This window comes from Stegodyphus dumicola, chromosome 5 (assembly GCF_044657685.1).
Source record: "Stegodyphus dumicola isolate Sdum_Otavi_A_Nest chromosome 5, ASM4465768v1".
In the NCBI taxonomy this organism is placed as follows: Eukaryota; Metazoa; Arthropoda; class Arachnida; order Araneae; family Eresidae; genus Stegodyphus; species Stegodyphus dumicola.
This window is the reverse complement of record NC_140772.1, coordinates 146052958-146078041: the sequence shown is the minus strand read 5'-3', so window position 1 is coordinate 146078041 and position 25084 is coordinate 146052958. Positions and strand designations below refer to the sequence as shown.

The 25084-nt window shown below is 32.2% G+C and overlaps 1 protein-coding gene across 3 annotated transcripts in view; it reads right to left on the bottom strand.

The window, feature by feature from the left end:
- Window positions 1–25084, bottom strand: part of LOC146997280 (uncharacterized) — a 197043-nt gene that overhangs the window by 24955 nt on the left and 147004 nt on the right. For all 3 annotated transcript variants that reach the window (XM_085816329.1, XM_085816328.1, XM_085816330.1), the window contains exons 5-6: window positions 3541–3761; window positions 331–440 (exon numbers count right to left, since the gene is read on the bottom strand). In XM_085816329.1, coding sequence (XP_085672455.1) covers window positions 331–440; window positions 3541–3592 — 162 coding nt within the window. In that variant the 5' untranslated portion in view covers window positions 3593–3761. The remainder of the gene's footprint in view (window positions 1–330; window positions 441–3540; window positions 3762–25084) is intronic.

The following is a 25084-nucleotide window of genomic DNA, read 5'->3' as shown; positions in this document are numbered from 1 at the left end:
AAATCCTAGATGTTTGGCACGGCTTACCCCTGAAACATTTCTGCTGACTTTTTGAAAGTAAGCCTCAGCATGTGATAGACATTGTCAGGGTTAACAGAGAAATAACTTATTACTAATCAAGTATCCGTAATACAGTGACACTTCAGCAGACATCTTATGATTACGTGAATACTATGTATAATATTTTAATAATTATAAATGCATTACTTAATAATTTCTTTAAAGTAAAGGAAGAATAGCATTATGTAAAAATAATGGAATAACTCAAAAACATTTTCAAGCATTTAAATAATATGTCATGTAATATTCAATTTGATAAAACATATTTACCTCCATTTGTAAAAAATTGTAAGTATGCACTGTGGTTCCTACTAGAAGTTGCACCAATGCATGCCAGATTGTCTCCATATCTTCCAATTCGTACAATAAATCTGATGAATCTAAAAAAAAAAAAAAAAAAAAAAAAAACATTAAACATATTTTATTACAAATGAAATAGATTTTATGTTCTTATGCAAGATCATAAAAAAGGTAATGCAGTATTCAGAATGATGATGTCCACTTTCAGTCAGTGGAAGTTGAGCTGAAAAGGAAAATAAATTACTTTTAGCCAAAAATTGTCTCCCACGTAAAGAAACAGGTGCAAGTAACCAAATACTTAGCAACTTTGGCCTGGACTTGGCAGTTTTCCTCTTCTCCAAGTTATCCATATGAACAACTTTACCTGAATGTCTGCTTTTCTCAGTTTTTTGCTCATTTGGTCAAAAACTGTTAAATTTGGCATATTAATGGACAGTAATTCTTTCTTTGATAGAACAGTCAAAAATCTCTAAAATACAATTCATATGAATTTGATCATGTTTAGAATAAATTTTAGTTTATAATTAAAATTAAAGAAATACGTCTTAAGTTTGGCTATAGTATTTCAAGCAAGAAATTATCCAACAATGATGAGATACATTTATATGAATTTGAGATAGATTAACTGTATCACTTGTCAAATTGTTGTCACCAAATATTAGCATCCTATATTATTTTTAAAGAAATTAAATAAAGAAGGATCTACATGAATTTATGCATGTTTCTTGCATTGTGAAAAAACTACCGTAGAGCAATCAAATATTGAATAATGCAGTCCTCCACCCAAACATGCGCATCTGGAAGTCCAAAATTTGAATTTGTTTTATTATCTATTTCATGTTTTACAAAAATTTAATATATTTTTGCTTAACAGACTCAATGATTTCAAACCAAGCAGTGGCAACATCGTACGAGTTTGGTGTTTGGCTGCTTTTAAATATCTTGCGATTTTGCTGTCAAATTGAATTTAATGTGGTAAAACTGAATACTGATATAGAGCTGATATAATAAACTGAGAAAAGACTGAAAAAAATTGAAAAATTGCAGAATGTATTCCTAATATATGTCTTTTATACTGTCTCAACAGTTAAAGCCCATTCTAAAAACAATTTGCTCAAAGTCCAGAAATGAATTTTCTGGTCTTTTATTAATATTTCAACAATTTAATGTATTTTGTGCATTTTGAAATTATAATATGCATAAATATACTATGAAAAACGAAGTTGATGATATGTATAAACAAGCACCATAGCATGATATTTGAATTATACATTTAACTTAGTTATATATTTAATTATACAAATTAAACTACTGCTTATTATAAAGAAAACTATATTTAAGGAGGCAAAGAGTTGCATGTGGCTGTTCAGTTTACTGGAGGAAATTTTGATGAATTATAAAATTTCTGACCACACCCCAAATTATGACAAAAACTTAACAGTGCTTTGTATTTTCAGTTTGTTTGTTTAATAGTTTTTATGGGGAAGCACAATATTCTTAAAGTGAAGATGCCTTAATGGAAGACCTTTTAAGGGAAACTGTCTCCCACTCACATTACACAAGGAGAAAAGTAAGAAAATGCCCATGTAGCTAGTTAATTTGGGAGCATCGCATTTTCTGAACTGACGAAAATTTTAACAAACTGAAGTGAAATTTCAGAAACATTTCCCTTGCAAAATGTGTAAAAGAAAAATTAATCTTATCCCTTAGACACATTTTTTAGTAACTTTGCTACTCAGTCATTTGAGAAGCTTTCTCATTTTATTGGAATGTTTGTATAATTAATCAAACATTTTATTTTGTGTTATATTCATATTTTACATATTTTTCATTTAAAATTTCATATATTTTTCGCTTTTCCCATGAAAAATGAGTTCAAATCAAAATTCCAAATTGTCTCACATGTTGAACTCACAATATGATCTCACAAGCTTTTGAGATTATGTTTTAATACTATTTATAATGTCTTTAAAGCTTTAACTATTCTAATTAATGCTGATTGCAATTTATGTATCTAACACAGAAATATCAAATATGAGATTAAACTATAAAGTCAGAATGTAGCCATTTGCCATGTATGTTATGCTTGCTGTTTCATTTCATTTTAAAATAATAATTTAGAGGTATATGCATCAGTGAAATTTTTTTTATAATTTATCCTATGAAATTTAATTTAATTAAATAACTGCAAATTAAAATGAAAGTACTGTCTTCCAGGAATAGAATTTGAATTTACTGTTGTCTACTCATTTTTTAAAATAGTATGTTGAAGACAGAAATCTCAAGGTAGCTGAATAAACTAATTACTTTTAAAACTTATTAAGGAAGAGAGTTATTTATAAATCCATGCATTTTAACTTTCTTTAAGTTAATTTGTCTAGATTCTTTTTAAATCAAAATTATATAGAATAACATGTTTAATTTTTCCTCTTCAAGTAAGAACGCGAGTAAAATGCAAATAGAAGAAAACACAAATAGCCTGCTCTGTAGAGGCTAAAAGTTAGTGCTGTTAATTAATATGCAAAATTTGGCAAATAGTTGCCAAATATAAGCCAGTTGAAGACATGCAACTTAAGCAAAAGTTAACACCCAAGTAAGACAGGTAGAGATGCAAGATATTTTCTCAATGGAAAGGTATTATTTACTTGCAACCTGCCTCATTTCCCTTTCTGTGTGGAGGAGGGGGAGAAATTTCTGCTCTGAGTATACTAATTTCCCTTTCGGCTAATCTTCCACTGACTGAAAAGACACCAAATCATTCAAAATATCTCACCAATGTTCAGAAAAAATATGTTTTCTGTAATATGCAGAAACCGGTTTATTTGATTATGACAAAGCATGTCTATGTGCATATATCCCAAAACAATTAGAAATAAAATTAATCAGTCCATTTTATAAAAAGAGCCATAAAGAAAAGTGTTACTTAGTGTTCGGTGTCTGAAAGAGTATTGCTTGGCAGCATTGTTTTACACCAAGCAGAGTTTGGCTTTAGTGTAACCCTAAAGTTATTTCGTTTTTGCCTTATTAGTATGTATGATTTTTGACTTGATGTGGGAGCATATGGTTGTTCGCTTTTAACTAAGTTACATAGGTAACTATAAGCACATGCGTGTGCTAGTATTCAATAATGTTGTTTTTGTTAAAATTAATTTGTTATTGTTAATATTACAGTCCACTTACTGAAGTTAAGTTTCATTAAATAAGTTGGAGCTATCTTCGGCAGGAACAGCATCTCATAAATCTAAATCAACTGCCTCCAGAATTCTTGGGCCTAGACCACAGAAAACAACAGCAGTATCTTCCACAAGAACAGAACACAGGTATGCTATTCTTCCACCTACTACATAATTGCAATATGTTGGATCAAGACTTGCTTCATGGAAACTTTCTTTTAGAAATGTCTAAAATAAAAGAAATAATAATAATAAATATTTCCACCTTAAATATACAATGAAACACACAGTATTAATAAATATTAATTCCCTTTTGTATACTAAATTTTTTGATGAAGCAAGTTCTAATCAGATTCAGCAAAGCCACACAAATATTTCCACAAAAATAATTATTATTTTATTATTATTTGCGGGTAAACAGCCTCAAATATTTAAATAAAGCATACAACTAAGAGGTCCATGATGAGTAAACCAGGTGTAATTATGAGTGTATGAGGGTAAATTTACGTATAATAATTTTTATCAGTTTTTATTTATTTACGGTGTCATCAATTACGATTTTAAAATAACTGTGTTTGTCTTATGGAATAAAATTCAGGTACACAAATAAATGATTACGACAATGCATTCAAGGATTATCCAGTCCTCGAGGCTTCCTTTTATTTAGCACTTTTATTTAGCACTATTTATTTAGCTTAAATTAAACTCATTCATGTTTGCAACATACAGAGAGAAGTACATGAGGAAAGCAATGAAAATATTCACACAGATAATATTTGAACTGAAATAGAATGAACTGCCAATGTACAATTACTTTATCCACTTGATTTATGACACATAAATAAATTTGTGTTAACAGTTGAATATTCATCCAGAAAGTTGTATTTGTCAGCAATTTTCAAATGTATTTTATTTTTATTGCACGCAAACATTTGGTCATGAACCTCAGTAGTAATTTCTGCTTAATTAATTTATTGCGTTCATACATATACTGAATTACAAAAGCCCTAATATAATATATTTAAAAGAAACAGTAGACTACATATATAGTTGCTAATTTGTGATGCAATGAAACTTGTTAATAAATGATACCTAAATAAATTTAAAATAAAAAAAATTCTCATTGATGATGACTAGAAGCTTCAGTCAATTTAACAGTACAATTTTGTTCCTACAATCATAATTCTAGACATGGCAAAAGAAAAACTCTGGCACTTAGGAATTTTTATGATGAATGGCTTTCAAAATAGCTTTGTTTATTTATTTAGATTTATTTGCCAATGTATGCAGTAAAAGACTATAGATAGGCGAATGAATCTAATAAGGATGCATTTTCTTATATTTAGTAACAAACAAAATACACAAGTTTTTTTTCAATACCTGACAAAATGTAGGCAAAAGCTATTCCATAGTGATTTAAAAAATTGACTGGACAGCTATAGCTACGAAGCATGGACAGTATAGCAACATTTAAAAAAGTTTTCTGAAGTCAATTAACTTCTGTCCCTTTAAAAGTAATCCTCTTCTACATTCATATGTCATTCTAGCATTAGAATCATGCCTAGAATGCCTATGCCAAAAATTATTTAGCCAAAAATTTCATGCTACACAAGAACGTAAATTTAACCAGTTATGATTTAGAAATTTACACTTCTCCTTTTCATTTCCCTATCAGAATGCAAACTAGTTCGAGAAAACTTGAGGATTACAGATTTTAAGACAAAGCCTGTTTCTGCTTCTCGAGGCCACATTTACTAGATTTCACTATCTCAGTAATTTATTATTATATCTATCTCACTATCTCAGATAAGATCACAATCCAAAGTCTCTGGCTTTGGATTGTGACTGCTGACATTTAAATTGTTATGCTGGTGAGAAGTTTGAGCCAACTTCCCATTAAATGAATTGTGCAATATTTGATTACAGGATTAGTTTTAATTTGAATTTGAATGTGACTTTTAAGATAGCTTGCGACAAGTCATTGTTTGACTTTGTTAAACATGAGATGTGCAGTTCAAGGATCTGATTTAATAAAAAGGTTATATTTTAACCATCAGAAGTCTTTGTCAGTCAGCCAAGCAATAATTCACTTCAAGTCCATTAGGAGTTTGAATATCAGTTTATGCTGCGAAAGAGCATCAAACTCTATACACTGAAGAGAGATTTTTTTCATTCCTACCTTCAAAAAGTGAATACAGCAAGCTACTGTGTATTGTGTAGGTTGTATTTTGTGCAACAAAAAGCAAGGAAAAGGTGGGAGCATGAAACCAATGAAAATGTACCTTTAAGCACACTTCATGAAGATTTTATAGGACCGTTACTATAAACAAACAAGAATTGACCCCTGTAGACGCTTTTATAAAGTTTGTCTAGCTGTATCAGTAAAGCTGACATCAGCCCAAGATTCATCTTTGGAGATCCTTTTAGAATAATTACAAACAGAGATACGGCTTTCACCTCAAAGAACTGCCCAGATGATTACTGTGCAAAAGATAAAAACCCAGTACATATTCTAAACTACAGGCATTCTGTGAGGAAATGGTCAAGCAGAAAGTATCCATTCAACTTTCATTCTAATTCTAGTCTTAGCCAAATTGTCTACTGAAGATCCAATAAAATGACACAAGTATGTTGCAGATGCCCAATGCATGTTAAACAGCCCTAACTGCAGAAGCACTAGGAGATCAGCATTCTGTCAGCAGATCTGTCAGCAAAATATATTTTATTAAAGCAAGCAATTCATACAGCAGCAGAATATTACAAAGACTACTTTTTAAGGATACATGTGCCCTCCCCCTCTTTTATTCTATGGCTTCTGGAGCCAAACCTCATGCAGACATAAGGAAGAAACAGAAATAAGTGATTATCATTTACAAGAAAATTGTTTCTAACAGCTTATTATTTTTTTCAATTCAGTGTGACCATAACATTAGAAATGTAAAATTATAAAGAGACATAGAAAGGTGAATGCATTTCAGATTTATGATGCCATCTAAACCAATAGTAGAAAAAAAAATAATGAAAATATGTCTTATAAAAAATTAAACACACATGAAACAAAAAAACCTATGAAAAAATTACTTTTATTCACCCATTAAATATTAAAACTGCTAATGACATGATGTTTGGTTCAGAAAAGCATCAGTTGAATCAAAATTTTCTTCTAACAGATTAGCACGATCTGCAGCACTGCTTATGATGGTGTTGTCAATTGCCCAACATACCTTAAAAGTTCTTCTACCACTTACAGATTCTTGATACCAATGAATACAAATATCAGTTGATTTTGCAGAGGCAGGTAAACCCAGTATATGTATTGTTATTTAAACTGCAGGTTAAAATATGAAATAAAATTATGTAGAATAATTACTTCAAATTATTATTAAAACTCTATCTTTTTCATCTTTATACAGTTTCAAGGAATAAACATAACTTCAGGAATAGACCATCCTTAGATATACGAAATACTAATAAAAAAACAAATATTTTAGAAAATCAAAGTTTCTTACATTCAAATATTATTTTAGCTACAGTAGCTGAGAACAATGGGGTGCCCATTTGTTCCAAACTAACTGGAGCAGATTTATCTTGAATAATGCTGTTGTGAATATTTGTAAACATCTGAATCCTTTCTGATTACACTTTTTGTTTTTCTGCATTCTTGTGGTGTTCTATTCATTTATTGTTTTTAGGCTGATAATTTTGGGGTTTACTTGATTTCATCATTCATTTCCTTTATTCCTTGGCAGCAATTTTTGCTACCCATTTGGGAATGAGAACTTGTCAACTTGGTGCTTTTATGGGAGATTTGCAAAAACACATTTTCAAAGCCAGGGTTCGTACACATTTCTGCACATGGAAATTAAGTACTTTTAAAGACTTTTAAGGACCATTAATGAAAAAAAATTAAGGACCTATGAACAAATGGGAACTGAATAAATTCAATTAAAAATATTATCTATGCCTGAACTTCACTTTTGTAACACCATCCTAAAAATAATATATAGATCCGTAAGTAGGATGCATTATTATTAAGCATAGCTTAATTAACATTATAATTAATAAGTGTGACAATAAAATTAACTTTATGGAATTTATCAAGTAGCATTAAATATTTTACACTTATAATAATTGGACATATTTGAAAGAAGATAAGTGGCATTTTATTTATGTTTTACAAATAGTTAGCTTTATGTTTATTATTATTATTAATGTTTCATTTTGTAACATACTCACTCAGTCTAGAGATTTAATAAATAGTAAACAGATTTTATGCAAGGGGCATAGGTTAAAATGAAATCATAATCAGCATGATTCATAACAAAAGACTGGTTGTTGTCACCATTGCCTAGAAAGAGACCTGCTGATCAAAACAAACCTGAGAGGCCTGATGTAGGCACGGTTGGCAGGTTCTGAAAGTTAGCTGGGCTCCGTCTGACGCAGTTACTGTCATAATTTCATGTAGAGTTTCAGGGGTTGAGACTCAGATAATATACTTTAAGGTTCTAATAAGCCAATAAAGCATCAGAGGTGATAAGTTATTTTTCAGTATTTTAAGTGTCACTAGATGCGAAGAATAAGTTTTACATAAGTTTTTACATTTTTGTGTTTTATGTTGTGATCACATTAAGGGTTAATGAAAGGCAATAACTCGCTTTAATATGCAGAGATAATTTTTAAAGGTAAGCAGTTAGTTATAAGTAATTAAATTAGGTATTAGATAACCTCAGTCATTATGGATTTACATGGTCACTATTAAATTTTATTTATTTTTTAACAATATTTGTTAAAAAAGGCGCTAGTAAAATCACAATCTAATGAAATTTCACAGTTTAAAATACCTATAATTTGTAGGGTTTATATTTATTTTAACTAACATTTATTTTAAGTTTAAACTATCTTTCCTGTCAAGCCTTGCTTTCCCCTGGAACTGCCAATGCCAGAATATGTAAATTTTAGTAGAACGCGCAAGGATTCAAATTATCAGCGGAAGTATTATGATTTAAATAGAAAGGAAACGAGTTCGGTGTGTGATATTCTTACTTCACGAGCGCGGAGGTAGTTAGCGAGAAATTGAAGAACCCTGCGTTTCGGCCTATGTGCTTGGCGGGAAGTAGTGTTAATCGTTCAAGTGAGCTTCAAGTCTGCTGAATTAGCAGCGGTATTGAAACGCGGTGAGTTAGTTATTTTTAGAGAGCCTCGTAGTTAGAGTCTTGTCTTTAGTTTCTTTTCAGGTTATTATTTTTATTTGACCACCGAGTTGGCACAGTCCGTGAGCGTCAAGAGCACGCAATTGTAATTTATTACGTTGAATAAAAAGGGACTTAAACCCTTCACAAGACTCTGTCTTTTATCCAGTTTTCACAGTCACCCCTTGGTTGCGTGCAAGTTGGAGGCGTGCAACGCTAAATTGGCGCCCGAACACTTATCGAACTGAAATGGCCGAAAACTGGATGGAAGCCGCTGGACAACACCAAGAAATGACAAACCAGTTGGAAGGATTTGGATACCTGGTCCAGACTTTGAGAGCGTCAATCAAGCCAAACGTCCATTTCGATGGAAAAAATTCGGTGGCGGTATTTCTAGAAGGTCTAGAAAACCACTTTCAGCTCGACCCTGTTCCTGAAAGACAAAAAGTTGCCATCGCCACATCAGCAGTAAGAGGACAGGCCGCGCTATGGTGGAAAAATATAGGCAAATTTTTATTAGGGGTATTTGGAAGCCAGACATATACATTTGAAAATTTCAAAAAATCGTTAGTAAAGGCCTTCCCCATAGTGAAAGATCGCGCACGGCTGGAAACCGAACTATATAGTTTCTATCAACGGGATATAGCAGAATTGACGGACTTTCTTCTACGAAAAATCAAGCTAACGGATATGCTGTATGGAAAGAAACCCAATGCGGAGATTATTGAAATAATATTACCAAGATTGTTACCCGCTGTTCAAGACTACTTTGAAATTAGAAACCCAAGCACATTACAGTAACTCTTCGAATTGGCGGTGAAGTTTCAAAATCGCAGAATAGCGGAAAAAGCGAGAGGGGAAACATATTCTCAAAGTACCCGAAGGAAATCTTCAAATGAGGAAACCAGAAATGGATATCACTCTTATGGGGGAAAGAGCTATCAAGCTAACTCATCGAAACTCGAAGGTCAAGGCCCAAAAAGAAAATTTGAAAATAAACATCCGCGTACCCAGAAGGCACAGATTGAAAGGAAAGCTTTAAACGAGTAGAGGGGCCTGTGAAAGGGAGGGTCCAGACCCCGGAAGATTTAAAAAAACCCTCAAACAGACATTTAAATACGGTCATCGTAAAAAACTCACAGCTACCAATTATACAAGTCCTGGTTGGCGATGTACCAGTAGAAGCCCTCATCGATACAGGAGCAGAAGGAAATTTTATGAGTGAAAATTTCTTCAAAAAGAATTTTTATAGGGTACGATTATTTAAAACCAAAAATACGGAAATTATAGCGGCGCAAGGAAAAACATGTCACTGCATCGGGAAATTATCATTAAACTTACAGGTAAAAGAGGAAAGTCTCAAAGTATTAATTTTTGTAGTGAAAGATCTGCAAAACTCTCTTATTTTAGGTATGGAGTTTTTAAGGGCCGCGAGGGCCAAATTAAATTTTCAAGATAGTTCCGTGGTGTTGGAGATGGACCAGAGGGTGGTGGAACCTGTGGAGACACCGCAAGTGGACCTTAGCCATCTGAATGACCATGAAAGGAAAGCAATACAGCAAGTGGTGAGTAATTTTTCTCATTTGTTTTCAGAAAAACCAGGAAACTGCCAAATAGTCACACACAAGATTGAATTAAATGCCGAAAAACCTTGTAGGACTAAACCTTATCGGTATGACAAACAAAAAGACGTAATCATCGAAGAACATATTCAGGAGATGTTAAAGAATAAAATAATAACGCCCATAAATAGTGAGTACGCGAGTCCAGTTGTACTATGTAGGAAAAAGAACGAGTTTCCTCCTTCGGATAAAAGGGCTTGGAGGTTTGCTATTGATTACAGAAAACTAAATAGTATTACCAAATTTCCAGTTTACCCTTTGCCGGTTATAGACGAGATCATTAGACAGATCAAATCGACAAGATATTTGTCTACTTTGGACTTAACGTCTGGCTACTATAAAATAGCTATGAGACTCGAAGATATACATAAAACCGCGTTTATAACAAAATCGGGCACTTATGCATTTTTACGCATGCCTTTTGGGTTGTGTGGGGCCCCATCAACGTTCCAGAGAGCTATGGACATTGTTCTAAAGCCTGTCCTAGGAAAATCAACTTTAATTTATCTAGATGATATAATTATAACGAGTAGTACGTTGGAATAACACATTAATGATCTAGAACAAGTTTTTAAATTATTAAAAGAGGCCGGTCTTACAATTAACGCCTCAAAATGCAAGTTCGCAACTAAAGAACTTAAATATCTCGGTTATAAAATTTCGCAAAAGGGTATAGAAACGCAAGATTCAAAAATAAAAGCTATTAAGAATTTCCCACCGCCCAACACCGCCAAGAAACTTTCTTCTTTCCTTGGGTTATGTTCTTACTATCGATCTTTCATAAAAGATTTCGCTAATATTGTTGAACCACTCTTAGTAATCAAAAGAAAAAGGGGTAAATTTACGTGGACAGCGGAAGCTAACACAGCATTTGAAAGATTAAAAGAAGCGCTCATTAATGCCCCTGTTTTAAAATTCCCGGAGGGGGACGAAAACCTGGAAATTGCAGCAGGTGCGTCAGACTATGCGGTGGGTGCGGTTCTTATGCAAAATAACCATCCTCTGGCATTTTTTAGTAAAACACTGAATCAGACACAAAGGAATTATACAGCTACAGAAAGAGAAACATTAGCCGTATTAATGGCTGTACACAAATTTCGAGTTTATTTCGGCAAATCGCCAGTAACAGTCTTTTCGGATCATGCGGCTGTTGGTAGACTTTACTCGGGGAAAAACCTAACGCCCAGGTTAATAAGATGGGCTTTAAAACTCCAAGAATATAATCTCATAATCAAATATAAACCGGGTAAGGAAAACAATGTAGCTGACGCACTTTCTCGTATAAAACTGGACGATGAAGGAAATGAACTTAAATGCGCTGTGTTGACTTCAAAAATTTTAGACTCTAGAGATACAATTATTGCTGAATTGAAAGCTGATCCTGAATTTGGAAGTATCTATGCGTATTTGAAAGACCCCGAAAGCTTTGAACACACAGATATCGATGAGATAAGAAATAGAGCAGAAAAGTATGAAATAATAGATAATTTATTATTTTATACGAAAACAACAAACGAAAATCTGGAATACAAACCAGTCATCCCAGCCTCGCTTCGTATAAGCATTTTGATGGAATTACACGACACGAAAACAGAGCCAGAGGTGGAGGAGGTTATCGCTACAAGAGATATAAAACAGGTCTTGGGAATGTGGGAGAAAGTTGTAGAGTTCGTGGATAAAAATCACCGCGAAAACGTTGCAACTAGCCGTGCATCCTTGACACGGAAGAAGAAACAAACCTCCTTGGAAAGTTTTTTTAAATGATCTGCGGGTGGAAATAAGCAGATCATGACGAAAAAAGCGAAGACCAGTGACAAAAATTAAGCTCTTCCGTAGGCACTTCACTTTTTCTTTTAATTATGTTTTTATAGAATATGTATTTGTTATTTATAAATAAATGTTTCTTCTTGTTTTTGATTCTTACTTAAAAACACTTAACAAACAACTGAGGTCGTGTTTTGGGATCTGGAACGGATTAATGGGATTTCGATTAATATCAATGTGGAAAATTGCTTTGAGATACGAGCAATTTGACATACGAGCAAAGTTACGAAACGAATTAAACACGTATGTCGAGGTACCACTGTGCGTAATTATATAATCGTTAGCAAGCAGATAGTAATAAATAATTTTAAAACTGTGCTGCTATCAATACAAATTATGTTGACTAGTATAATTAATTTAGAATTATGCGAATACATATAATATAAGATGATGTATGTTACTACAGATACGTGTTAATATAATACATATATAAGTCTGTGCATATATATGAAATCATAATTCTTTTTATACCAGTTAACAGTTAGAATTACTGAACAACCATGAAAGATTCCCCAAAAAATGAAATATGGTGTAACAATGAACACTTAGTTTAGAAATTAGATTCTATTGTATATTGTTGTAAAAGCCATTGTAAGAGTGAAAATACTTCATTCTGCCTTAATGCGATTTTTTGCGTTTAATGCGTTGTTTGGAGATTTTATGATCCCGAATTATATTGATGTGATATATTAATACTGCATTTGTAGACATACGTTTTCTGAGAAACGAGTCAAGGCGATTGATTTTTTGTAAAAATTTGGATTTATCCTTATTTTATTGACGTGCACCAGCACTGAATTGAGAATGGCTTGTGCTATGCTTCGATGGATGAAAAAGCGTTCGTAAGTAATGAATATTATGAAAGTTTCAGCATATTTAAATGAATAGTATTAAAAGTATATATTTATTAACATATATCAATAGTTTATGGTGAATATTTCATTATAAATCTCATGATAGTTTCATTTCTCATTCTATTGCATTTCTATTGCGGTACATAAATTTTTTGGTATACATATTGTAGATTGCATCAGTTTTGCTGCGCAATTTATTCCTCGGTATGTTACTTGTAGTGTTATTAGAAATTCCATTATTTTTGTATTTTTTCTGCAATTTTTAGTATCTTATTAAGAAATTTATGTTTTATTTCAAGATGTATATGAAGTTGGTTATATCAAACGTTAAATAAACGTTGTTATTCAGGCAATAGCGTTAGCTTTATCCAGATAGATAAATGCATTTCTTAAATACTCAAGATATAAAGACACACTCGGATAGTAGATTCACTGACTTTACGTTTGTTAAGGGTTATATATATTCATTAAGGGCGTGTTCAAAACAACCATTGACGGGTAGTCTTGGCGTAATTCGGATTCATACCAAGCTTATCCATTTCTCAGGGCAATAATTTTCGTTATTTTTGCTAAACCATTTACGAAAATATAATTTTCCGAATGCTGAACTCTTATGCATGAAAAGACAGAAGTTAAGATATTTGTTTTGCAATTTGATGCAAAATTCTTATTATTAAAACACTGATGTATATGTTCTTAATTTAAAACTCTGCCAGTATATAACATTATATAACATTATAGTGTTATCACCATTTATAGATGTCGCTTGCTGCACAGCCTGCTGAATACATTTTACTTTCTAGCTATCTACAATTACATCATGTTGTTTCGGTATGAACAGGGGCGAAGTATTCATTACTTAATTACATTTAAAGATAATTAATTAAATTTTTCTGATTTTGATATCTATATTATATAGACAGGATTACTGATAAAAAATTTCAGAAAATTGTAAATGAAGAAGTAAATAGAAAAATTTCGTTCAGGTATTGTGAGATGCTAATATAAACTTCATACATTTTACTAGAGGGCTGTTGCCAAAGCAAAATCTTTACTATATATGTCTACGAGCTCTATGTATACAGTGTGTTGCTCAAAGTAAACTTCCTGCATTGTGAAGAGTACTACGTGTATGTCTTGATGCGTTCATGAGAAGCTTGCTCCCTCGTATACGCTCTGCCACTTCGAACAAAAATTGTCCGTAAACTGCAGCGTCTTGAGTTGTTTATATAGGTTCTTGAGCTGTTCTGTTATTTCCTGTCGAATCTGACGCTGACGCGGAGAGTCTTGTATTCTTCGTTTACTTGCTACTTCTTCTATTCATCGCGCATGGTCTGTTGACGTTCCACTTGCCTAATGGGCCTCCGTTTCCCTTCTGCTTCCCTTTCCGGAGCACGCAGTGTTTCTTGGTTTTCTGAATGTCTTTTGTGTTTTCTACTAGTTTCTGATACAGTTTGAGCACGCGAAGTTTCTTGAGTTGCTGCTTGTCTGCTGGAACTCCTATTCGTTTCTTCTTCAGTTTCTTGAATGCGTAAGCTGTCTTGTCACTATGCTTGCCTGCTGAGTTTCTAGTTGTGTCTTCATTCATTTTTGAAGCTCCCAAATTTTATTGTACTTGCCTGTTGAGTCTCCTAGTGTTTTTTACTTCATTTTTCTGTAGCTCGCTGTACCATTTGTGCTCTCTTCTTGCGTTCAGACATTTTAGTAAATTGGAAAAAAAAAAAATTATTTAACTGTAGTAAAGTAACATTGCATCTAAAATACGTTAAATATCTACAGATGTTTAAACTTCTACTCAGAAAGTAAGTATACAATAAAAGAAATTAAATTTTTATAAATAAATTTAGAATAGCATAAAATGCATAGAAACATTTCATTATGAAGAAAATGTATTCATTCTTTCCAAGCAACCAGCGATTCGTAAATACATTTTTCTTGCCAACTCAGGAAACAAAGACCTTTGACACTTCAGGTAATACATTGGAGGTTATGATTTAAATTTATTTCAATATAACAAATTTTCAAAATCTCAATAAAGGAATTAACGTAGCGATAGCATATCGTGTCACGTATCCAAAGGTGAAACATAAAAGTTGCCAAAAGCAGCTATTCATTTAAAATACTGATATTAACGAAAGATTTTCGACATACAATGACGTTATATGGAATCACGTGCTTTCTTCAAATTCAGAATATAACCGTAAATAATAATAACAATATGTTTCACGTTTGGCAATACTATTTATTTCATATTTTTTTTAACTTAAAAATATCTCTTAAACAAACTCTACGATTTGAAAGTGAGAAGGGCCAACATTTTTCCAAGTAAAGCATTTTGATGTCCAGTGCGCTAGACTTCGGCCACTTGGAAAAATAAATACGAAAAATTACCGTTTTCCGAAATTTTATATAATATCTCGAGTGATAGTCGTAGGAAGATAACAATAGTCGGAAAGTTTAACCAAGAAGTTTTGAAATCCGGGGATACCTCCTTCCAATCTCAAACTCCCCGTTCCGGAGATATGATGTTAGGAAGAAAAAAACAAAGAGGCAAAAATCCACAGATATTTAAATTGTTGATTCCTGTTTACAATATTCAATTTCCTTTAAAAACATTAAGCTTCATTTAAATAAAAGGAAATTAAATTCAGGCATTTTTATTACCTTTCAAGCTTTTATTGTATTTTTAAATATTCTTTTTGTCACAGTTGCGCAAGTTTTCCTCGGCATCATTAGGAGCCTTAGGTGGAAGACATTTAAGAATCATTGCTGTAAATAATGATCATATGATAAATTGCAATACATATGAAGGAAAGGAAAGTATACATATGAAGGAATAGGAAGTGTGCCATTTATAAAGCTTAAATGTTGCTAGATTTGCAGGTTTTTCCCGCTCGCATTTTACGTGCTTCTTAAGAATCTCTGGAAATAAAATGGGAACTTTCCATGACTTGTTGCCAATCTAATTGGAGAAAAAATTTATTCTTTATAGGGATACTTGCGGGAGGTAACCGCCGAGCAATCTTCTTGTATCTGCCTCGTCCCATCATGTTTGTTATTTTATTAAAACGTGTTTGGAAATTATTTCCCTCATTGCAAGGTTTGATTTGAGATGATAGATGTCAATCAGACCTTATAATATAGCATCTTGAGCTGCTGGTCCCAGCAACTTTATTTCCTTTTATACCTGTATATCCTCATAATGGAATTTAGGCTAATAAGAGGAATATTCATTTCCATATTTATTGTTTTTAAAAGATTTTGAATAAGTAAAGATATTTTCTTCGTGGAACATTGAGCGTTTAAAAATCTTTGACAATCTGTAAAAATGCTCGCAAACTGTAACTTACTACTTTTGACAAAAAACGTATAAGTAATCATTTATTAAATTAATGAATTCAAACATATGAACATATATATTTAATAAAATAAAAATATTTCAGCGCAAATAATTATCGACGTATATTTGAAGAAGAAGAAGGAGAAGCAGGAATATACTACAGTGATCAACTACTAGAAGAATTGGATCCCCAATGTTTAAGATTGCAATACGTGTCGGAGACGTAAGTCTTTTCGGAAAAAATAATAAAACAAAACATAATGTTTCAGGTCCAGTTTAATTATACATTTAATAATTTTTTGACAAAAACGCTGGTCTGGAAAATAATACGTTTTCAGATTTATAATGCTTAAAGTTTTTTTCATTCCTTCATTACAAAAATAGATTATAAATGTTTAAAATGGAAAATTACATTGTGAAGAATTCATATTTATTGTAATACCTTTTGATTATAAGGAAACTTTATTGCATTAACTAATGAAATATCTAAACAGAAAGCTAATATACAAAATACACGTGTTTAAACGGCCAGTTTGTAAAATTTGTGAATGAGAAGTAAATGTCAAATAGTTGATATGATTAGAGTAACAAAGACAAAAAAGACTTTATGTTTATAAATAATATGCATATATATATATATATATATATATATGTAAAACAAATTAAATAAACACTGAAATCCATCCCATACTCTATTCGGAACAAATCTAATATAAATTGTTCTCCTCACATTCTTTCTGTTAAACTATATATTTCTAGATTTACAGAGATTTATGATATTATTTAGCTCGAGTTTTGACAATGTACTCATCAAACATAATAAAAATTTCGAGATTCTAACTTTTCATTGCAATTATTGTTTTTAATATGTAATATTAAATGATTTTGAATTAATAGCAAATTAAAAAATAAAAATTAATTAATTAAAATATATGTTTATGTAGATATATATATCCCCATCACATGATTTTTACATAAAGATGATGACTTAGCTAAGTGAGAATATAAAATTTCCTGAATCAAATATTTCTCTTACTAAACCACAATATTGTCGAACTATGCACATTTTTTCTATCTCTGTCACCGCTGACACGGCGTCGTCCTACTTTATTCCTATTCCAACAATATGAGAAATATAAATATTCTAGAAATAGGTAAGTTTGGAATTTCAAATGAACTGGGGCCGCAAATGTGAATTGAAATAAATCTGAATATTTTATCTTATTCATCTTTCAAATTTGCTCTGTATTATAGATCAACATGTGCGATCAGAATTCCTAACATTAATTCACACACACACACATATATATATATATATCTATATATATATATATACGTTTATCGTATATATGTTACGGTGAAACACCGAAATCTGGAGAATGTCGACTTTCACCGGTGAATGTCAACATTCACATAGTCGCTTGTTGTATGTCCGAAATATTTTCAAATACTCTTATTTCTGACTTACACCGGTAAATGTCGACATTCAACATCTACTAATGGTATATATATATATATATATATATATATATATACATATAATCGTTTATTGCAATGCATTGTCGGAAACGCTTTCAGGCGCCATAGTGACGAGAGACAACACAAGAAAAATAGGGTACGAACAGTGTAAAGATATTTGTTTGTTATTCTTAGCGCGGCGGAAACTAAGAAATAAGAACAAAAACATTGGATCGTCATCAAAAAAAGTATTCGAAAGTTCCTTCGGGAAGTATCCTAGACATGGGTTTGGTAGGGGTAGTCCAGTGCATTGTTCAGCAAGATCACGAGCCCTCACTTGCATTATCACTTTCTCTAGGGTACGTCAAAACATTAGTGCACGAAACCCCCGTTAGAACTCCAACAGGAACTTGTGGCACATATCCTGTCAGCTGCTGGGAAAGTCCTGGGGGTGCACGGTATTTTCCAGAACATCTTATGTTCGATGTGCGAGAGATGTGATACCTGCATCAGGGTTCAGGTCGTAATTTCGAAGAATTTCATTGAGGTCCATAAGTGTCTAATTTTGTTCCTATTTTTTAATTTCTCTTGTGCTAAGCATAACTGGTGTCCGTTCTTTCTTGTGTTTCGTGTTGTTTGTACCGACCAGGAAAGTGTTTTCGGTCATGTTTTGCCATTTCATTTTTCGTCGTCGTCGTCTCTCTCATATATGTGCATAATTACCTATGACTCAAGTGTTACTACTATATCATGAAATTTACAAACATAGTGTTTAAAATGCTACATATCCCCATCCGAAAATATCTTTTTTTTTCTCTTGCCCTTCAAATAAGAAATGTGTGTCCTTCATTGTATAACCTCCTGGAACTTTAATTCTTCTTTTTTCGAGGACTATAGAAAATATTTCAGTATAGGCAGCTGTCAATATTCTAACATTACATTTTAAAAGCCATTAAAGTGTAGCCGAAACGCTCAGAAAGGCTTAATTCGCTTAGGATTTAGGAAATACATTTTGTAAGACTTCGCAAATTTTCCTTCAATAAATTTAATGGAACAGACAAAAGAAATTACAGGGAACAATAAATATAGGAGAAAACAGATATATCTTTTCGTAATTTATTTTGCTTTGTTTGATTTCTTTCATTCTTCCTGTATAAATAATTAAAACTTTAAGAATGCAACTGAAGAATGAGAATAAAATTTTCAATTGAAAACGAATGGTGGCAAAACTCCTAGTGCTCCTCTGCTGTACCACGAAATAGACCAGCAATATATTCCGAATTTGGAATAACGAGAAAAAATTTGAAACCTTTGCAACCAGCGATGCAAAGAGATTGATCTGACAGGAAGATGACTTAAATGAGGAAACTCGGAGATAATTTAATGAGGTGTCAGGTTACCTCTACTGGGATAATAATAAGAAAAGGTTAAAATACAAAATACGTAAGTAAATTATACAAAAATTGAAGAAATTTAATATATCTGGCATGCGTAAGAAATAGTAATTGATTCAAAAATGTAAATGAATCCAAATCTTTCAAACTTATACTCGTTTAAATACAGATTTTGCTGATTCAGAAAGTACGTTACTTGTATATCTTCTAAAATGCTTTTTCCATCCTTTGTTTGTAGTTGTTTCATTTTTCATTTCAGTTTAATTTTTTCTTCCTATTTTGCAATTTTCGCCATTCTTTCCCTCTGCTTTTAAGCCACCTGTTTATTAGTACTATTATTTATATTACAACTTATGTAAAAATTAAGTAAGGAAAAGTAAGGCACTAAAACTTTGCAACTTATTACGCTCTACGTGAGATTCATGGTGGTCGCTTATTGCATACAAATCATGCCAAATGCTTTAACTCTTTCGCATCGAGGGACGACCGAATCTGTTTTCAATAAACATCGAAAACGCCCGTGTTTACGAATTTGTCTTGGAATAGTTTTCCTTTCCCCCTCCGGTTTCATCCATTGTGTGCAGTTTCACCTTAGGGCCGGTTTGCACCTGCGAGCGTCAATAGCTTTCCGTTTTTCTCCTTTTTACTTTCCGTTTTTCTCCCTTTTTTAATTTATATTATTGTTTTTATTATTTTTATTTTTCGTTTTTCTCCTTTCCTTTATTATTTCTTCTCCTTTATTTTTTATTTCTCTTTTAGTTATATATTATTATTATTTTATTGCTTCAAAAGAATGATTGACATGTCTTTTAACAACTCGCGAAACCAATGAGCCATACACACTAACGTGGAGGGGAAAGAACTAGGTAGAAAATAAACGAGGCGTTGCGGCGGTTTGCTGTTGCCTGAATGCACGGGCGTTTCGGGCGACTTTATGCGAAAGAGTTAATTTCTCTGCTTGGCTTTAGGTCCTAACAACGAAAACTAAAAATTCGCCCTTTGTAGAAAAACATTCTATCAGGCAATGAATCTACGGTTAGATTTTTCCCTATGAAACTGAGCCAAAAGTGTTATATAGTATCTAAATATGGAAGTGTTGTACATGTTAAACGTGATTTTCGTTGCATTACTTTCACTCTTTTACTACTGAAATAAAGAGATACTGATTATTTTGTAGATTGGAAAACCCTCCTTGTGATCATGAAAAGGAGCAAAAACTGGAAAACGAGAAAGAACTAGAAAAGAAGCGAGAACAGGAAAAGATGCAAGAGCTGAAAAAGAATCAAGAGCTGAATAAAAAGGAAGAACAGGAAAAGAAGGAGAAACTGGAAAAGAAGCAAGAACTGAAAAACAAGAAAAAACTGGAATTGACACAAAAACGAGAAAAGAAGCAAGAACTGAAAAAGAAGCAAAAGCTGGAAAAGATACAAAAACGAGAAAAGAAGCAAGAACCGGAAAAGATACAAGAATTGGAAAACATACAAGAATTGGAAAATAAGCAAGAACTGAAAAAGAATCAAGAGCAGGAAAAGAAGCAAAAACTTGAAAAGAAGCAAGAACTGAAAATGAAACAAGAGCAGAAAAAGAAGCAAAAACTGGAAAAGAAGGAAGAACTGAAAAACAAACAAAAACTGGAAAAGCAACAGAAACTAGAAAAGAAGCAAGAACTGAAAAAGAAGCAAACTCTGGAATGGATTCAAAAACTAGAAAAGAAAGAAGAACTAAAAATTCAGAAACAACTGGAAGAGATACAAAAACAAGTAAACAAAGAAGAACTGAAAAGGCAGAAGAAACTGGAAAAAATGCAAAAACTAAAAAACAAAGAAGAACTGAAAAAGAAGAAGAAACTGGAAAAAATGCAAAAAATAAAACACAAAGAAGAACTGAAAAAGAAGAAGAAACTGGAAAAAATGCAAATACAGGAAACGAAGCAAGAGCCGGAAAAGATGCCAGAACTGGAAAATATAGACGAGTCAGAAAAGACGCAATACCTGGAAAAGAAGCAAAAACGGAAAAGAATACAAATCTGAAAAACAAACTGGAACCGGAAAAGAACTGTCAAACCCGAAAAGGAAACCGGATGAACTGCGAAAAGAGCCAGAACTGGATAACGATTGTAGAACGATTGATTTAATGACCAAACGAAGCAAGAACCGGAAAAGAAAAATAGAACAAATCAATCATATACCACTGCAAGTAATAGCACTGCAAACATTAAATATCAACGTCAAAAAAGTAAACACCCTTCTTCAAGGGGGCTTTCGAATACACTGTCATAATCCAGAAGATATAGAAAAAAATCATTTATAACCTCATTGCCAAAACAGTTGCAAAAGATATAGTTAACATAAAATTTCCTGAAGCCAGAATACCAAAATGCACAATTCATAATATTCCAAAAAATTTCAACTCTGATGAACTGATTCAATTTATCGCCCGAGAAACATAATATTTCCGAGCTAAGACCTTTATTTAAACTGAATGATGAAAATAATAAATGGATCATAAAATGTCACGGTAAAACTTTCCAAAATTTTATGAGTAAAAAACAAATATATATTGGATGGCGCACCAATAAAATAACCGAGTTTATCGGTGTACGCAGATGTCAAATCTGCCAGGATTTCTCCCATAAGACAAACAAACCAAAATGCTCATTCTTCATCGGAAATTATCATGTTTCTTGCGTTCTTCCCAAAATCCGTACTGCATAAACTGCTGGATTAACAATGAAAAGTATGAAGCAAACTTTGAGTGTAAACATCCAGCTTTAGCTATTTCCTGGTCCACATATCAAACAGAAGTTAGACGAGTAAAATCCAATACATATTATCAACAATAATACAAGATCCTTCAGACTATATATAGACCATTTCCATCAATAAAAAGAATAATAATGTCATCCGCTTTCTCAAAATAAATCTTCAAAGAGAGAAGACCGTCACCGACCAACTAAGTCAGTATCAAGTAGATTATCTGGCAGATTTTATTATAACACAAGAATCTTATTGCATCACTGGCAGACTAGGAAAAATTCCAAATAACTGGACAATTATTCAACGTCATGCTTCAACCGGTGTTTTATCTCCTCGTACAGCCATATTCATTCCAAACAATAAATGGAATTCTACAATAATGATTAATACTCGAGATATAATCACAATTTTAATCAATACTAATGCATCTCAGCTTCTTATTACTAGTATCTATATATCTCCGTCAAAAATCCAAATCAAAACTTATCCATACTAAATGAAATCTTACAACAATAATAATAGTCGCATGTTATTAGTGGAGACTTTAACTCCCATAGTACTTAATGGGGATACTTACAAACCGATCAGAGGAGACCACAGAGGAGAAATACTTGAAGAATTTTTAAATGCAAACAATCTCATTCTACATAATCATTTTACTGACCGACCTACCTTTGATAATACCTACAATAAAGATTGGACTGATCTTCTTATTTCTACAACACATCTTGATAATAAAATTAACAACAGATCAATACTAAATGAACACTGAATCTGATAACAAATATATCTCTTTTGATATAACTGAATATACGTCCTTTACTGCACTTACAAGATATAAAATCAATAATAACAAAGAAAAGAAATTTCAACAAAAGTTCAATTCAATTTCAAATGACTTTCTAAATTCTATTATTCTGTGTACAACTAAAACAGAACTTAATAATATTACCAAGGAACTTATCAGAAAGTTTCAAGATACCTAAGAACGTACCTTCTTCAAAAGATCATCAATTCCCATTATAAAAATCAACTGGTGACGAAAGAACTCCGCAAAGAAACACACAAAACAAGAGTATTACGAAGAAATCTCAAATCATCGCAAAATGATGAAGAACGACTAAACCGACTTCAAAAATACAAAAAACGAAAAGCCTCATATAAAAAGCAAATAATATCTGAAAACGTTAAGCATGGTGCAACTATTGTTCAAACAACCAGGATACGTATGGCTCATTGTACAAAATTGAAACCAACAAAATCTTCCACCCAACGCAACTTACAGTCACTAATACGGGAAATAATGATAAAAATGTTACGAAGATCACTTTAGAAAACATCCTAGATGTTATTCTACCAAACGAACGCATATATGATGATTCAACTGAACAAAGATTAATTCGTTTTAATCTACTTCCACGAAAATGATATCCCATTTACATCCATGAAACTCAATCGAATTATTGAAAAACTCAATAACAAAAATGCTCCTGGACCAGATAGAATCTGCATTCAAATTATACATAAAAGCTCTTGGAGAAATTCTTGAACGTTGTATTATAGGAAGACTTGAATACCAATTTCAACATCAAAATTTCATCAAGGAAAATCAGTATGGATTTAGGCAGCAAAAATCTACCATTCATGCAACCAGTGCAGTCCTAAATCAAATCGATGTTAATAAAATCAATAACCTACACTCCGCAATAATCAGCTTAGATCTTGAATCAGCCTTTGATTCATTATGGCGGCCTTCAATTAAAGAAGCACTTAGAAATATTGAATGTAATTATAATATCTATCAAATAACAAATAATTTCCTTGATAATCGCCATAATCTCATTTTATATAATAATACTTTAATCAGAAGAAAACAAGTTCGTGGATGTTCACAAGGCGCATGTATGAGCGCAGAATTATGGAATATTACATTTAATAAAATTATAAAAAGTGCCTGGCTTCCTTTTCCTAAAATTACTGCTTTCGCCGATGATGCCGCATTTGTTATCAGTGGAAGGTCCTACTTAATCCTTCGAAGAAATTGTCAAGAAATAATAGCCATATTCCAGCAAAAATGCAAGAAAATTAAACTTGAAATTTAATCCTTCAAATCTAGAATCATGACAAATAATAAACCTGGATAAAATCTTACTAAGCAACTTTCTGTTAAAACAAATGGCGAAAAAAATCAAGCATACTAAATCAATCAAATACCTAGGAAATTATAATACATGAAAACAACATCTTATCGAATATCTCAAAGAACTTAAAATTCGCACACATTCTATAAGTCAAAATCTTCGACATGTGCATGGCACAAACTGAGGTTTAAATCGCCATATCACCAAATTACTATGTCGTACAGTAATAACCAAAATGATTACCTACGGCTCTGCCATCTGGGCATTCCCTATAACCACAAGAAAAAAAAATTCTTACCTCAACACAACGACAATTTAATCTTAATATTTCCAGAGGCTTTCGAAATACCTCCACAACTACTCTTAATATCTTAGCTGGAACTATTCCACTCCATGTCGAATCCATTCAGGAAGCAATTGATTCTACAATATATGAACTTCGCCATAATATTACTTATAACAAAACCATATACATCACAGAGGATTACGAAATGTGCCCTGCTCCTTACAATAGACATCTCCTGCTGTATCACACCCAAAAATAAAAACAGCAATAAACACTAAAACTAAAAACAATTCAATTGAAGTATTTAATTATAGAATCAAATATTAATACTGACCGTTAATCTGCCATCTATGCTATCTCTAACCCAGAAAATCAGACTTCTATTGTTTATGACATCAATAACCTCTCTAAAACAACAGATAATTTAAAAATTCATATATCATGGATACGAGGCCATAGTAGAAATGCCGGTAACTTAACATTTGACAAACTTGCAAAGAAGCTGTTCCTAATCAAGAAAGCAATTTTCTATATACGAAATTTCCCAAATCTTATCTTCGACTGCCCATAAAAGAACAAATTACCCAAATATGCCAAGAACAATGGAATAACGCATCTACAGGTCGATGAAATTACTAGTTCTACCCCTATTGGAATACTGACGCCAAGAGTACATAATCCTTTTTA